The sequence below is a fragment of the Bos taurus genome, chromosome 11 (assembly GCF_002263795.3).
Source record: "Bos taurus isolate L1 Dominette 01449 registration number 42190680 breed Hereford chromosome 11, ARS-UCD2.0, whole genome shotgun sequence".
In the NCBI taxonomy this organism is placed as follows: Eukaryota; Metazoa; Chordata; class Mammalia; order Artiodactyla; family Bovidae; genus Bos; species Bos taurus.
In genome coordinates, this window is record NC_037338.1 from 32951417 (window position 1) to 32969325 (window position 17909).

General features: G+C 37.8%; 1 protein-coding gene across 18 annotated transcripts in view; it reads right to left on the minus strand.

The window, feature by feature from the left end:
- NRXN1 (neurexin 1) overlaps window positions 1-17909 on the minus strand; it is a 1252733-nt gene that overhangs the window by 676018 nt on the left and 558806 nt on the right. For all 18 annotated transcript variants that reach the window (XM_059891018.1, XM_059891016.1, XM_059891017.1 and 15 more), the window contains 2 exon segments: window positions 10501-10884; window positions 1210-1413 (listed from right to left, as the gene is read on the minus strand). In XM_059891018.1, the coding sequence (XP_059747001.1) occupies window positions 1210-1413; window positions 10501-10884 (588 nt within the window).

Below are 17909 nucleotides of genomic sequence, written 5' to 3' on the forward strand. Positions count from 1 at the left end.
AGTTTGATATATGTGGGGTTTTCACAAATGCCACATACCTCATCACATTTTCCTACACTTTTTGTAAATCTATGTAGTCTTGAATTTTATTTTTCTCTTTCCTCTTATTCATTATTGTGTGTGTTCAGTACTTCCAGGAAATACAGTAAAACCTCATTAATTTGTACTCCTATTATTTGGAGTTAATTATAATATTGAAACTTATTGGGCAGAACATTTGTAATTCTTCATTCGCTATGAGCAGATTGTCTGAGAAAAATGAAACAAATTGTGAAAGGCCAAGTTTGGAAAAAAAACTGATTTCCAGTACACTGATGTAGCAACTTTCGTGAAACAATGTGCTAATTATGGATAATTTTTAACCACCCATTAACATTAGCCTTGTAAGACCTTAAGATTTTTTGAGCTACTAATTTGTGTTTTTGAATGTATTTGAAAACAAATATGCTTACATTATTTTTTTTAGTCTACAATTCATACTCTTTTTAATTTGGCCTGATTTTCCCCTAGATTTTATCCAGTTTGGTGAGGTTTTACTGTAGTGACTCTTTCTGAATGCTACAATTAAGCAGGAAAGCATTATTTTTCTGCGGAAGAGTCTGTGTTTTTAGTGTTCTCATGGCTGCTTGCTAAGGGCCGCAGACTTTGGGCATTGAAGGGTTGTGGATTGTTGTTTGATAGCAAAATATCACCACACAGTATTTCCAAACAGAAAAGATGGGATACCACGAAGGTAACTGTTCAAAGGAGAAGCCCAAGGATAGATAAAGAGCAACTGTTGATCTAAATCACAAACTAGATATTTGACATTTTATAGCATGTGCTATCCAAGTCAGAGTTGGTGGATTTTTATTTTATCTAAAAGGATTTTATCTATAACCAATCAGAATGTCAGTCAATGTAAAAATAGGAAATTCAGTTTGAGGCATCATCAAGTGTAATAATTCATATTTTCAATAATCTCATTAATGCACATGGCTTCCCTTTTAAGAACCCTCAGTGGAAGGAACCACAAAACAGTAAATTATGTTAAACAATATAAAAACAATAAAAAGATGTCCCCAAAACCTAAATGAATTTAAATAATGGAGATGAGACTATTAAGTGTTTTAACTTTCCATGGCAAACAGGCTACTCGATAAATGTTTGCAGGCAAAACTGAACAAAAAGTGAAAAGTGTTAGTTCAATGGGGGAAGGCGAGTTGTTACCTAGGTTGACCGTCAGTTTCACACGCCCTGCGTCCAGCTCCAGGCGGAGGGTGTCTGCTGAGTCTCTGGAGGTGGTTGCCATGAGAATGCCATATGCACGCTGGGATCGAAACCGTAAGGACACATCCTCAGCCTCCGTGTGCATCACCACCGGGAGCTGGATTTTCATAAACATACTCCCGTCATAGCTCAGAACCGTGGCTTCTATAGTTGGGAGATAAACATAAAAGCTCTGGGTCAGTTTAGTACATATAAACTTTGAAAAGGAAAAGCATGACCTATTAAAGGTTTCCATACAGAAGACAAGACACAAACTCGACTCATCTTCCAAAATGAGCAATTTTTTTTTTTTTTTTAAACTGGAAAGAGAAGTCACAGGAGAAGTATCTCTTAAAGTTCAAAGCAGAGGTGGCTGCACTTCCCTTTCTGTACCTAAAACAACTTCTATCTATAGGATTCATCACGTAGATCATCCATGTTCATGGATGCGTATCTTTTTTCAATAGCAGAGATGATATTATGTGTGTGTGTGTGTGTGTGTGTGTGTACAGCCATAGTGCAAGCCTGGCTTGAAGTACTAGCTACTATTTATGCTTATTTGTATACGGCTAGGCCACTGATCAGCTCTGTGAAATTAAACTCGGCTCAAATCCTTCACTTGCAAAATGAGAGGGTGCTACTAGAGCATCTCTAAGGCCTCTTCTTACCTCAAAAGCCCATGATTCTAAGGAAAGTTACTTTTATCATTTTTAAAAAATAATTTTGTGCCCCAATACAATCAAAAAAGAAACACTAAAATTATGACTTAAATACAAGAATCAAGTCAACACTTTTCCAAAGGTGATGTTCAGAAACAGAAGAACAATTGGTATTACCAAACAACAGGTAATACATGTTCTGAGTCACTGGGGTGAACAAGGTAATTCATTTGCACAAAGACACAAACTGTAACTTCATATTAAAGTTCATTTGCAGATAAGGGGTAACTTAAAGCATTACCTGTAAGCACCACCCTGGTGTTCTGAAAAAATTAAGCTATCGCCAATAAGTTACTATGTACCTGGGTAACATTGAGTGAGGATGGGGGTGGAACTGAAGAGCTTGTATGGATGTGTGCTACTAGAGAAAAGTAGATGGCTTTAATGGAGAAGTTGCTTAATTTTGCATGAAACACAGAGAGGCAAAGAGCAAAACTGTTGATCTCAAACTGACTGCTTTAAGAAATAGCACCCCTTTATGTTAAACACCATATGGTTGTGGAACACTGTGAAACAAGTATGAATCATGTTGCTTTGTCATGGGTTCTGATAACTCAAGATATCATTTAATAAAAGAAAAACTACCTGAAATTAAAACAAACTAGGAAGTTCTCATTCTCTTGACTATTGACAGCAATTAACTTTAGTGATACAACCATGCCTATTATTAAGACTATATTTTGGAGCTGTGGTTTTGCAAGATTATCTTAAAATCAGGAAAATCAAGTATTGCTTCTAACAGACTTCAATCATTAGTTATCATCTAGGGGTTGAATGCACATCCAGAATCAGTAAGGGTTCCAGAGCTCCCTGCTTAGGACCTTTCTCTTCTCTCTACCTCTTAAGGGATCTGGGTCAACTCACATGCTCACTCCCCCTAATACTTATAAACAGTCCTAACTTCTCTCCTGAGCTCCCTCAAACATCCATCAGCCATTGCTTATTTGACATCTCCAATTTGAATAAGATACACACACCAATAATTAACAAATTCTCCAGCTCCAATGAACATGCTCCTGCTCTAGTGTTCTCCGTCTTTGTAAATAGCTTAATGCCATTACTCAGATCTTAACCTTTCTGCTTTCTTTCTTACCCTCTCTGCCATGTCCAATCTGTTTGCAAATCTGCAAGTCTTGTAGACTCTAATTCCAATCTACCTTCTGAATCAATCAGTTTGTGCCACTGCAGTACATCAGACTCTGCTCCCATGTCTCACATAGATCAACAAGGATAGCTCGCTCAATGGCCTCCCTACTTCTATTCTTTCTCCCTACACATAGTGGCCAACCTAAATTTTTAAAGGAGCCAATCTGATCATATCACTTCATTACTTCATCTAACCACATCCACCCCGCCCACCCCTAATCCTTCACCTCCCTACCCTTCGCCAATAGATTCCCACCACTGCAGTTCGAATAAAATCTGTATTCCTTGTTTAACTTATGACGTTTTGTGTGAATCAGCCCAGTCCATCTCTCAGCCTCAGCTTTTAGCATGTCCTCCCTTGTTTAGTAAATTCCAGCCACACTGATTTCATCTCTCATTCAAGTATATGCACTTGAGGCATGTTCTGTCTTAAAAGGTTTTGGCCCCAGATCTTTATATGGCTGGTTCCTTCAGCATTCAGATTTCTGATCAAACGTTACTCCAGACGTACCTGTTGCAAGCACTCCTTTAATTCTCCCTCCAGTTATTCTATATCTACTTAGCATTTTTTAAATTACCATTTCTTATTTGTCTGTAATCTGTCTTTGGCCTTTTGTATGCACATCATTACAGCAGAGGCTGAGTCCTCCTACTTCTTTCTCTTATCATCAGCCAAGTGCACCAGGCACACGGCAGAGCTTTGATAAACATTGACTGAATTAATGATTGGATTTGATACTGAAGGTATGTGAAAGAGCTTATTTCAATTTAGATATCATGTATATGTAAATACTAATAAGATTAAGTATTTATTCTGTCTATTATAAGTGAATCTAATTTTGGTGATGTATATGAACAAAATATTCCTTAAAGTCTACATTGGAAGCCATAATAATGTCATAAAAGACATTCTATGAGAGGGGTCTGTTTACCAAAAGAGGGGTCTCATGGTTAAGCATTGACCTAAGCACTGAGAAGATAAAATATAATCCCCTTAAAATATGATGATTTTACATCATATCACATATCTAACAATGGATCATATTTTTCCAATAGATCAGATCAGATCAGATCAGTCGCTCAGTCGTGTCCGACTCTTTGCGACCCCATGAATCGCAGCACGCCAGGCCTCCCTGTCCATCACCAACTTCCGGAGTTCACTGAGACTCATGTCCATCGAGTCAGTGATGCCATCCAGCCATCTCATCCTCTGTCGTCCCCTTCTCCTCCTGTCCCCAATCCCTCCCAGCATCAGAGTCGTTTCCAATGAGTCAACTCTTCGCGTGAGGTGGCCAAAGGACTGGAGTTTCAGCTTTAGCGTCATTCCTTCCAAAGAAATCCCAGGGCTGATCTCCTTCAGAATGGACTGGTTGGATCTCCTTGCAGTCCAAGGGACTCTCAAGAGTCTTCTCCAACACCACAGTTCAAAAGCATCAATTCTTCGGCACGCAGCCTTCTTCACAATCCAACTCTCACATCCATACATGACCACTGGAAAAACCATAGCCTTGACTAGACGAACCTTTGTTGGCAAAGTAATGTCTCTGCTTTTGAATATGCTATGTATGTTGGTCATAACTTTCCTTCCAAGGAGTAAGCGTCTTTTAATTTCATGGCTGTAGTCACCATCTGTAGTGATTATGGAGCCCAGAAAAATAAAGTCTGACACTGTTTCCACTGTTTCCCCATCTATTTCCCATGAAGTGGTGGGACCGGATGCCATGATCTTCGTTTTCTGAATGTTGAATTTTAAGCCAACTTTTCATTCTCCTCTTTCACTTTCATCAAGAGGCTTTTTAGTTCCTCTTCACTTTCTGCCATAAGGGTGGTGTCATCTGCATATCTGAGCTTATTGATATTTCTCCTGGCAATTTTGTTTCCAGCTTGTGCTTCTTCCAGTCCAGCATTTCTCATGATGTACTCTGCATAGAAGTTAAATAAACAGGGTGACAATATACAGCCTTGACGAACTCCTTTTCCTATTTGGAACCAATCTATTTCATGTCCAGTTCTAACTGTTGCTTCCTGACCTGCATACAAATTTCTCAAGAGGCAGATCAGGTGGTCTGGTATTCCCATCTCTTTCAGAATTTTCCACAGTTTATTGTGATCCACAGAGTCAAAGGCTTTGGCATAGTCAATAAAGCAGAAATAGATGTTTTTCTGGAACTCTCTTGCTTTTTCTATGATCCAGGGATGTTGGCAATTTGATTTCTGGTTCCTCTGCCTTTTCTAAAACCAGCTTGAACATCAGGAAGTTCACGGTTTACATATTGCTGAAGCCTGGCTTGGAGAATTTTGAGCATTACTTTACTAGCATGTGAGATGAGTGCAATTGTGTGGTAGTTTGAGCATTCTTTGGCATTGCCTTTCTTTGGGATTGGAACGAAAACTGACCTTTTCCAGTCCTGTGGCCACTGCTGAGTTTTCCAAATTTGCTGGCATATTGAGTGCAGCACTTTCACAGCATCATCTTTCAGGATTTGGAATAGCTCAACTGGAATTCCATCACCTCCACTAGCTTTGTTCCTAGTGATGCTTTCTAAGTCCCACTTGACTTCACATTCCAGGATGTCTGGCTCTAGATCAGTGATCACGCCATCGTGATTATCTGGGTCGTGAAGATCTTTTTTGTACAGTTCTTCTATGTATTCTTGCCATCTCTTCTTAATATCTTCTGCTTCTGTTAGGTCCATACCATTTCTGTCCTTTATCGAGCTCATCTTTGCATGAAATATTCCTCTGGTATCTTTAATTTTCTTGAAGAGATCCCTAGTCTTTCCCATTCTGTTGTTTTCCTCTATTTCTTTGCATTGATGGCTGAAGAAGGCTTTCTTATCTCTCCTTGCTATTCTTTGGAACTCTGCATTCAGATGCTTATATCTTTCCTTTTCTCCTTTGCTTTTCGCTTCTCTTCTTTTCACAGCTATTTGTAAGGCCTCCCCAGACAGCCATTTTGCTTTTTTGCATTTCTTTTCTATGGGAATGGTCTTGATCCCTGTCTCCTGTATAATGCCACGAACCTCATTCCATAGTTCATCAGGCACTCTATCTATCAGATCTAGGCCCTTAAATCTATTTCTCACTTCTACTGTATAATCATAAGGGATTTGATTTAGGTCATACCTGAATGGTCTAGTGGTTTTCCCTACTTTCTTCAATTTAAGTCTGAATTTGGCAATAAGGAGTTCATGGTCTGAGCCACAGTCAGCTCCTGGTCTTGTTTTTGCTGACTGTATAGAGCTTCTCCATCTTTGGCTGCAAAGAATATAATCAATCTGATTTCAGTGTTGACCATCTGGTGATGTCCATGTATAGAGTCTTCTCTTGTGTTGTTGGAAGAGGGTGTTTGTTATGACCAGTGCATTTTCTTGGCAAAACTCTATTAGTCTTTGCCCTGCTTCATTCGGTATTCCAAGGCCAAATTTGCCTGTTACTCCAGGTGTTTCTTGACTTCCTACTTTTGCATTCCAGTCCCCTATAATGAAAAGGACATCTTTTTTGGGTGTTAGTTCTAAAAGGTCTTGTAGGTCTTCATAGAACCGTTCAACTTCAGCTTCTTCAGCATTACTGGTTGGGGCATAGACTTGTATTACTGTGATATTGAATGGTTTGCCTTGGAAACGAACAGAGATCATTCTGTCATTTTTGAGATTGCATCCAAGTACACAAGGTTTCCCTAAAGAAAATCTAATATGATTTGCTCAAAAAATAACGCATGACTGTAAAGTTGCAATAAACAGTAGGAAAAAAAAAAAACAAAAACTGCTTCTAGTATAATCTTAAAGACACTTGATCTCTACCATACCCCTTCCTAATTTATAGCCAATCACTGTCCCTATCTATAAAGCAACATATATCTGAATAAAAATTTAAAAGCCATTATCAATCGTTCAGTTACTTTGGTATTATGTAGATAGAAGGGCTAAAATATTTTTAGTTTTCTCTTATTTAATCTGTAAATCTATTCTCTATTATTCAACTATCATTTTTTAAAATTATTTCATTCTTGTATGAAATATAGCTTAATTTGATTAAAAATTAAGTAGAGGGAACATTCTTTTAGAAATACAGATGACTGACAAGGGATTATAAATATTGCATACAATACAATCCAAAGTAAAAAAGAAAATAAGTATCATTGGCCTTTAATCTCTGAAAAGCTGCAGGAATGAAATAACAGTAAAGTAATAAAACTCGACTGCCTCTGAGTGCCATTTTAAACAATTCTCAATGTGAAAATAACCTGTTGATAAATGACAAATGAATGCCTAAATGATTCCTCATAATTAGAGTTAACGTTTAATTAGACAAGAAATGGAAAATGTACAAGGTTGTAGTTGAGAGCTGCCAAATAAATGGTAAACAACATTCTGACATTTGAAGGTTATGCTATTTGGCAGCATTCTTTAAACATTAGTAAACTTACTTTACCACTTAGAACACAAAAGAATTCTTTAAGAAGCTAATTTCAATATAGCACTTACCAACAAGGGAGAAAAAGTTTCAACTTTGTCTCCTCTGTCTCCTTCCCCCTTGTCATTAAGTTTGATAAATTTGCTTTTCTGTGTTATTCCTTCTTGCGGTCTAAAGTGTACACCTGTGCTCAGTTTTGCCAAAAGGCAGTCACATATTGTGATCAACGATGAAAATCAGACAGAGAGCCAAATTATATTGCTCTGACATCTGTCCCTCCATCTGGTAGAGCTTTAACAAACAAGTAAAAAGTAGACCTCTGATGATACCATGTACATACAACCAAAAATAATTTCTGTATGACCAGTCTCCACAAATTTATAAAAGGTAAAGCAGGAGAGAAGGTGCTGAATTTAATTTATATTCAATTGGATATGATTTCTATGCTACTTTTCTTTATGGGATCAATACACATTCAAGCAAAATACTATTTTCTTATTTGCCTAAGTCAGCAAATACTCTGATCTTTCTTATAAACTCTTTTGCTTACGTAGTGAAGAATGATTTCCTATAATGTGATTGAAACAGCATTCCCCATGAGCACTGTCGAGGACTTGAACATGCTTCTTTATAAATTAACATTTATTGCTTAATGATTGTAAAACAGAAACTTTGAAAATGCCTTTTTAAAAAAATTTCAAGAGCTGTCAGTCAACTCTTGCGTGATCAACAGCCTTATGTGATCAGAGTATATGCGAAGAACCACAGTCAAAGCACTCTCTTTGGAACTGGAAACCCTGAAGGCTGGACATGATCTTGTGTTGACTGAACTAGGGCAGAGCTGGGAACTGGACAGCAGCCAAATTCTGTGGCAGTGAACATGACAAGCATCCCACTTCACTCTTGTTCTTGGGAGATGCCATAATGTGAGCAAGAAAATTAATTCTGAAAAGCAAAGACTTCTCACAATACACTGGTTAGTCCAGAAACAGAAAACACACAAAAATGACTATTTTCTCTCCTCAATACACAACCAACCTGGAGACAAAGAAATCTGCAGAAATTTTCAGCCACTTGTCAGTTAAAAATGTATGTTGAAACCCAGTGATGAAACTTGCTATTAAATTCTCATTTGCAAATGTGCATATGGTTGCCACCCCTCCTTCTAATTATTGCAACATATAAATAGCCCCTTTCCCTCATTCTGGTTTAGGGAGCTCTAGAATCTCCCTTCTTATTTCTGCCATATGCAGTAGTGGAATACTGCCACAGGGTGGTACACCATGCATATTTAACTGAAGGCTTTTGTAATTTGTATGATAGCTCAGTTATACCCTTTGCTAGCTTCACTTAAGTAGGAGGCATCGGAATAAGTGACAGCTCTCTGAGTGACTAAAATGAAAACAGAGTCTTAAATTACACAGGTCTCCTAATCTCACATCATACTTAACTCTAATTTATCTTGCAAGCTTTGTCACTTTGTTGTTGTTGGCTCCTTTGGGCAATTTCTAAAAACTGTACTATGCAAACAAATAAATTAGAAGGGGAAATGTACAGAGAATATACACCTTACACATGAAACTATGCACAATAATTAACCTCTAATGACTATTCACAGGAATTGCAATTAGGTACTAGGAGAATGAATGAATCTATGTGATTAAAATATGTATCTATCTAGAGACCTATCTCATTATAAAATCCAGAACAGTGATAGTATTTTGCTGGGTAATTTAAGATCATCATTAGATTATTAGGTTATGATTATTGATTGTTACAGTGATTAATGTTATCAATAGAACTGATAAGCTGATGAACCCTCTCATTAACATAAAGAATCAAAGCCACATTTCAACTTTAGATTTTGCAAAAAAAAAAAAATAATAACACTTTTTCTCTAGAAAGAGTCAGCTTAACTAAATTAAACTATTTCAGGAGTGCAAAGGCAAAATGACTAGATGTGTACGGCTTGAAAAATAGATGGCAGGTTCCTTTAGGCTACATGTCTAAGACAGCAATGTTATTTGGAACATGAGAGGACAATGGGATAACTCGTCAATATTTTTTCATATTGATTTTTGTTCCATTGTTGAAAATGAGTGGCAATGAGTATAGTGACTAAAGCATTTATTTGAAACTCTTGAGTCGATGAAAAAATGTACTTAGACTTATTTGTTCTGCTATTTCTTCCTTTTGACTGGTCTCTAGATGAGCAGTGGCAGCTATCACACTTTACTTTTCCTTTAACCCTTATTCTCCTTCTAATGGGAGAAGAAAAGAAAAAAAAAAATGTAGCTTTGCCTTCTGCTAGAGAAGGAAAGGGAGGCACCCATTCAGAGCTTCCAGACACAATAAGCCTAAATATCAAATTGGTAAAGAAACCTTCTGTAATCAGTTGGGTCTTAGACCAAGGTAAGTGTCTCTGAAATTAGGGTGCATTTCTGAAAATACTGGTGTAACTTAAATGGTTTAAAATCACCTTACTCTTCAAATTTCAACCTTGAGAAGGTCGACTAAAGTAAAATGAACAGGCTCAGTGTCAGGGAAGTTGCAACTTACAGCTTAGCTTGCTTTGAATGCTATTTTTGACCTACATATTACCACTGGATGCCAAAAGTATGCTGGATTCATTCATTTTATTTTTTTATTTTACTTTCTAGTGTCTGGAAATTAAAAACTGGGCAAAAGAGACAGTGATTGTCTATGATACATCTTAGACCCATACCCTCAAGGATGCAAAGGACCTTACTATGTATTCCTGCGATATACTTAAAGGGCTGTACGTTCCCAGAATCAAGCCCTTTGAAAATCAATACAGACTTGTCAGTAAAGCATCTGTGTGGCCACTCTGCTTGCAGAGTTTACTTCCCCAGAGCACATATTACATTTCAATGGTCATTTAAGGTGTGAGGTCCACACTCAATACGTTTTTCATCTCAGGGGAGTTGCTGCTTGGATTTTGGAATCATACCTCTCTCACAGGACCTGCCAAGATAGCCTGTTCCGGAACAATCGCAGACATATCTGTTCCACCCATCCCTGCACATGCCGTTGTTTTTGCAGGGGTTGCTAAGGCACGGTTTTGCTGTTTCTCTTGAGCAGGAGGGCTTCACGCCAGCAGTGCTTTGAACTTCAGCCATTTGCCGGATATCTTTGCTCTGGCCATCAATGAACAGATCTCGTATGCAGCCCACGTAGCCGTAGTTGAGCAGCGCAGTCCACACCTCGGTGGGGAAGACGAGGCCAGCCTTATTTTCTGGCAAGCCTCCCAGGTACAGCTCATCATCCAGGTCCAGAATCTCACTCTCGCCAGGAGCGGTGTAAGGCGTGCGCAGCGTGTTGACAGAAATGGTACCTGGTGCAAAGACAGGAGAGCACACGGGTCTTTACAGAAGGTAACCTCTTCTGAACGTCACCCTTTCTTTCCGCCATCTGCCTGAGGGTGAACCCCTTGAGGGCAGACATTTCTTATTTTTCTTCCTATTCCCGGTGTACTTCCCAGGGAAATGAATAGAAACCTGAGGAACCAAGGAACTTGAAGAATAAGGCAGACTGTCATTAAAATGGTTGTTATTTCACTTTGGGAATGAAAACCAAAGTATACAGGCAAGAAGGACTTTTGTCAGCCTCCAAGAATTTAGGGGGAAAAAAGAAGGAAAGGAAGGCAGGAAGGAAGGCAGAAAAGGGGAGGGAGGGAAAGCGGGAGAGAACGAGGGAAGAGAAAATGGCATACTTATCACTCTCTAACAGGTCAGCCAAGATTGCAAGAGAGGAAGAGAGGGGAGGGAGAGCGGATAAGGGGGTGCTTGTGGGGAGATGGTGAGGGAGAGGGAGAGAAAGAAAGAAGGAAAAATTGGCATTCTATATCACTCCCTGTAATAAAAGCCAGGCTCTCTTTGGTTAGTGTTCATTTGCAAAGCTGGTATACATCTGCAAATCAATGAAAGCTTGTGCTGTGTCCCCATCTGTAATAGACGTCATTGTTTTTTTTATAGACTACAATATGTTGACAGATTATAGCAAAACCTGACTTCATCACACTTAGCTGTATGAATCTTGATTAGCCTTTGTGGCCTCAGTTACTCATCCATAATATGGGCATACTAATATGACCTACCTCATATGAATGTTAAATAAAATAATACAAGTAAAATGTCTGGTTTGTAGTAAGCACTACATAAATGTGTGTAATATGATTCATCACAAGTCAAGTTAGGTGTTTATTTTTTCCTTTAAACCAAACTAGTTTCGTATTTAAATTAAGTCATTTTTTTTCTTCCTCACTACAGTGTGAGGAGAAAATTACTCTATTAGTTTATAAATATATGGAAACCCTAGTCTTAAACATGGGATTAAGAAGTAGACATTTATATGGGATTACTCGAAGATCACAGAAAAAAATATATATTTATGGAATCCATTAAAAGAATAGGAAAGATAGAAGGCATTTTCCTGATTAAAACTTCCCCAGTGTACCGCCAGATTACTCAACAATCCACTAATATTCTATTTCCAGAAAGATCTTTGCAAAAATGCAGGTATGATACCCGAAATGGACACCACACTGACCCATTTCCAGATTATTCCAGATTTCTTTCTTAGGTCTAGACCATAAATCAGACTAGAAAGAGTCTAACAAGAGAAAAGTGTATTAGAAGACTCAGGCATTTAGGATGTAGACACACAGGAGATGCCTGAAGACAGAAGATGGGGTACTAAATGTGGGGACAGAAAAGAAAACGGTAATGTGTGTAGAGGGTAAGTGTGCGTGCTAAGTCGCCTTAGCCACATCTGACTCTCTGTGACCCCGTGGACTGTAGCCCACCAGCCTCCTCTGTCCATGGGATTTCCCAGGCAAGAATACTGGAGTGGGTTGCCATGCCCTCCTCTAGGGGATCTTCCCGGCCCGGGATCGAACCTGCATCTCTTATGTCTCCTGCATTGGCAGGCGGGTTCTTCACCACTGAGAAGCAGGAGAGTAGGAAGATGTTGAGCTGAGGCCCGCTCCAAAGGGAACTACATACAGCCTGCGGTGAATGTGGAACCTGCATCTAAGCACACAGGGCTGCGGGGCCTGCACTGTGCCCAGGAGACCCTCAAATCCCAGCAGAGGCGCACTCCCCAGTGTGAGCAGCGTAATGGGATCTGCCTTTCTGAGGGAGAAGGGCAATGGAAGCTGCCGACAGAGACTGTGCAGCAGGCCAAGTCATTAAGAGTGCATTTGTCTCTCTAGACTTCCACAGAAAGAAACGGAAAAGGCTCCTAGGGGAGAAACACTCGGAGGCATTGCTATTTTGGCCTTCCAAAGAGGGGAGTATAATAGGGATTTTGGAGGCAGCAAAAGAGGAAAATGGCCAAGTACTCATTTACTGTTCACGTTTATGCAGGTGTCTAGAAGAAAATTCATTAGAAATACACAGAGCAGAAAATCCTACTTAGAAAGATATTTTAAAAATCATTTAGGGGAAATAAAATACATAATTCTGAGAGAATGGTGACACTGTTCTAAACAGAATTTCACCACATGCATTTTTAACTGTCCAAAATGCCCTAAGAAGTAAATTAAGACATGATCCCTAATCACTGCAGCAGCTAAAGTAAGTTAGAAAATGATGAGAGTTAAGTATTAATGATAAAAGGAAAAGTGGACATAAAAAAAAAAAACAGCATACATTGAAAGCAAAGTTTTGTACGCGAGGAAAACAATGACTTAGGTTTTTAAGATAAAAGAGAGAGAGGTGCCAGCCCCTATTTTTAATTAGTTCAAGACTTCCTGGAAATGAATACATATTATTGAGACACAACTGTTAGGAGACACAGAGTAAGTTTTACAAGACTGGGGATATCTTTTTTTTTTTTTTAATTTGATTTTATTTTATTTTTAAACTTTACATAATTGTATTAGTTTTGCCAAATATCAAAATGAATCCGCCACAGGTATACATGTGTTCCCCATCCTGAACCTGGGGATATCTTGTATCCCCAGACTGGGGATATTTTTAAAATATCCAATTTTCCCCATACGCCTTTTTATTCATGGAATAAGTTTGATTTAGCTCAGGACTGGGAAAACACTGTGAAAAACTCTCTTGTCCTCATTCGTGGTGTTATGATTCTGACACTAAGGATGAGGATGTTTGGAGGATTCCTGAGATGAGGAAATCCAGTGGCTTGCAAAACACTTCAATCGGTCTCCTCTGCGTAGTTTGCAGAGTTCAGTACACTCTGGGGTTTCTGTCTTCAGTATGTCTACCCTCTTGGGGCAAATCTGCTGCCAAGTATTTCAGATAATCATCCATGAAGAGTTTGTCTGACAGAATGGAGTGACTAGGTCTTCTAACTATGGTGCATTAGTGCCTGCTCTGAACAAAGTATTTATGTTCAGATATTTCTCTATGACCCATTCCAGTATGGCTCAGCTGCTAAAGAGTCTGCCTGTAATGCAGGTGATACAAGAGACGTGGGTTCAATCCTTGGGTCAGGAAGATTCCCTGGAGGAGGAAATGGCAACCCACTCCAGTATTCTTGCCTGGGAAATCTCATGGACAGAGGACCCTGGCAGGCTATAGTCCAAAGGGTCACAAAGAGTCGAACACGATTGAGTGACCAAAGATTATGTCTCTATGGATATTCTTGCTGTGGCCAGAGTAAGATATTCACTATAACTTTGAGATTAGAGTAGAGTTTTCTGATCACAACTAAAGTTAAACCAAAGTTTTCATGCAGCCCAGTGCACGCATACACATACACACACATATATTCACACATTGAAATATCTGTTTAACAGGAAAATCTCTCTACTACTTCTGAGACACTCTGATAATGTTTTCTTATAAGTATATTAATACAAATGCTAGACATGACCCACCAAACTCATTTCAGAACTAACTGACAGGTTGTAGTCTATGTTCAAAAAACACTAAGAAGTTACTATCATAAAGAGTAAGATTGCTCTTCTCCTTATTATCCCTTAGAGAGACAGTCTGAGACTTCTCATGGGAAGAAGAATAATGAAAGGCAGAGAAGAAGCAAAAGAATAGGATCCTACCTTCACATCAAATATAATCCAAGAAAATAAAAACTTTCATTTAGCCCCAGTTTCAAGGTATGGAGTCTCCATGAACAAATGCATGTATTAGATATTATTCACTGAAATAGTTTACAAACAGAATGAAATGACTGTGACCCAAAATCACCTACATGCTTTACATGCTTTGTCAATTCACTTGTATGTTAGAAGATCTTTGTAAAAGGTATGGCAAAAAAAAAAAAAAAAAAGGAAAAGGGTAGGACTTGAGAGGGAACAGAAATTATTATTTTTATGTTTTGAAGATTCAAAGAGTAAGAATTTATTTAAAATAATACCAATATTTTATTAATTAGTCAAACTCAAAATAGAGATTGATATTTTAGGCTTCCCATGCATAACTGTCCTGAAACACACCTGTTTCTGGTAAAGGATTTGAATCCCTAGTTCCTTAATGATTTTATTATTGACATGAATCAAGGGACCTTTTTACCTAACCAAAAAAACTCATGATGGAATTTCCAAATTCCGTCAAGTCAACTTAACACTTACATAGGAGAACACTGAAATTTCAGTATTAACGTTCTCAGGTGCCTATAATTGAATTATAAAGTCAATGATCACCAAGAAAGTATGAAATGAATATTTAATTCTTATTCATTGATAATTAAAGGCCATGAGTGGTTGCCGCAGTTGTATATATCAATAGAAATTAAGCATTTCCAAAGGTTGAGGTATGATTATATGTAAATAAATACTTAAAAGAAAACAGAAATCTGAGTGTGCTATTGGATTATCCCTCTATCATTTTTCCAGGAATGACAAATACTGGCATGTTCTCTTTGAAACAGCTTGATTATTTCACACATTTTACCTTCTTCTACTATAATTACATGTGAAGTTTCTGGCAAATAAAACATTTTCTGTAAACACTGTTATATCTGAGCTGCTATAATATGTAGATGGCAGTCATATTTGGGGACTTACTTGGATGGGTGTTTCATGCTTCAATATTTAAGAATCCGAAGTACCTTGCTGTGCTATTTTACTTTTAAAGAAATGAAATTTCAGCTGAAAACAAAGGTATTTGTGTACATAGGACTTTTAACATCTTAATATAGAAATCACATTAACTTGCGTGTGTGCTCAGTAGCTTAGTTGCGTCTAACTCTTTGAGACCCCCATGGACTGTAGCCCTTAAGGCTCTTCTGTCCATGGGAATACCCAGGCAAGAATACTGGAGTGGGTTGCCATTTCCTTCTCCAGGGGGTGTTCCTGACTCATGGATCAAACCCACATCTTCTGCCTTGGCAGAAAGATTCTTTATCACTGAGCCCCCTGCGAGGTGCCCACGTTAACTTATATTAACATTTAAATCTAGTTGTTTTCATGGTATGTGCAAGAGGTAAAACAAAAGTAATAAACTAAATAGATTAGGCAATATTTAAAAATATCCATAAGCATAAATAATATAAATTCATCTTAACGTAAGAATATACATAGGGGAAAACTTAGCTATAAAAATGGAAATTAGCTTCATGTTTTGGTCTGGTATTTATAAATTGTTAGTTTCTACTCTTTTTCTCATCCAGTTCTTCCTGGCTATTCTATTTCCCAATTAGCTTAGAGGGTGAAAAGACACATGAAGCAAAGGTGAGATTTAAAACAAGTTAATTTGGTTTCAAGTTTTAAATTACTGCAAAAGTTTAAGTGATTGAGAAATAAGGGAATAGAAAGTGTGTTCTAATGGGAAATGATTTTACCTGGTCGAAGGAAACCAATTTTCATGTTCTAGCTTTGCAACTAACTAGCTCAGGAGCTTAGTCAAATAACAGATTTATTAAGCTTCAACGTGGCTCTTATGCAAAATAAACAACTTGCCTGGATGGTTACTAAAATTCTTCAGTGAGTAAAATTTTTGTAATTACTGTTTAAAATATTTTTTTAGTTGAATATAAATTAAATCTATCTGTAACTCTGCTTCGAGGGAAGCCCAAGTGGCTCAGTAGTAAAGAATCTGCCTGCCAATGCAGGAGACGTGGGTTTGATCCCTGGGTCAGAAAGATCTCTTGGAGAAGGAAATGACAACCCACTCCAGTATTATTGCCTGGGAAATCCCGTGGACAGAGGAGCATGTAGGGTTGTAGTACACGGGGTCACAAAAGAGTTGGACAGGACTTGTTGACTAAGCAACAACAATTCTGTTTCACCCCTCATTCCTGAAGAAAATCAGGTTCCACAAACTTATACACTTACTTGTCAAATTTAGTATCCTATTAACAAAACCAAACTCGGTAAAGAGGCATAATACAAGCGATAAAAACAGAATGAAGCACTGATTTCAGTGTGTGATGCAAAATGAAAAATACATGATTCCCATAAATAGATAGTAAAAATACCAAAATATTAACGATGGGAGTTTTGAAGTAGTACAATCATAAATGGATAGTTTCTTGCTTTCTCTTTTCTTTCTTTATTCTTTCTTTCGTTTTAGCTTTTCTAAGTCTTTTAAAAAACAACTTCATGTATTAGTTTTATAATAAGAACTAAAATTAATTTTGCTTGAAAACAAAACAAAAATATAATCTTAATATTCTGTTTTCTGGTTATTACTATGTATTTCTTGTTTACTTGGATTACTGTGAGCTGGGAATTTCAGAAATTAAACAGATAAATGAAAAAATAAATCTTGAAGCAACACTTAAAAGTTAGATATTTCTTAGTAAAAGCCAAGAGAAAGGAGAAAAGGGCAGCTCATACACTGCAGATAAGAGTGTAGACTGGGACTTCTCTGGTGGTCAAGTAGTTACGTATTTACCTGCCAATGCAGGAGACACAGGTTCGATCTCTGATCTGGGAAGATTCCACATGTCACAGAGCAACTAAGCCTGTGTTCCACAATGACTGAAGCCCTGACACTCTGGAGCCCACACACTGCAACTACTGAGCTCATGCCCCACAACTACTGAAGCCCTCATGCTTTAAAGCCCATACTATGCAACGAAAGAAGCCATTCCAATGAGAAGCTCATACCCTACAAGTATAGAATAGCTCCCGCTCTCTGCAACTACAGAAAGCCAGCAACCAAAACCCAGCAGAGCCAAAAACAAGTAGTTTTTTTAAAGAGTGTAGACTGAAACAGCTTGTAGTAAAATAACATTTGATTATCTTTAAAAATGTAGTTAACACAGCAATTCCAGTTCCCATAATCTATCCTACAGAAATTCTGATCAATATGGATAAAGATATAATATAAAGACTTTAATTATAAATTAGTTTAAAACTGGATGTTTTAAAAAGTTAAATGTCCTCTGTGAGCTGGGAATTTCAGAAAATAAAAGATTTATGAAAAA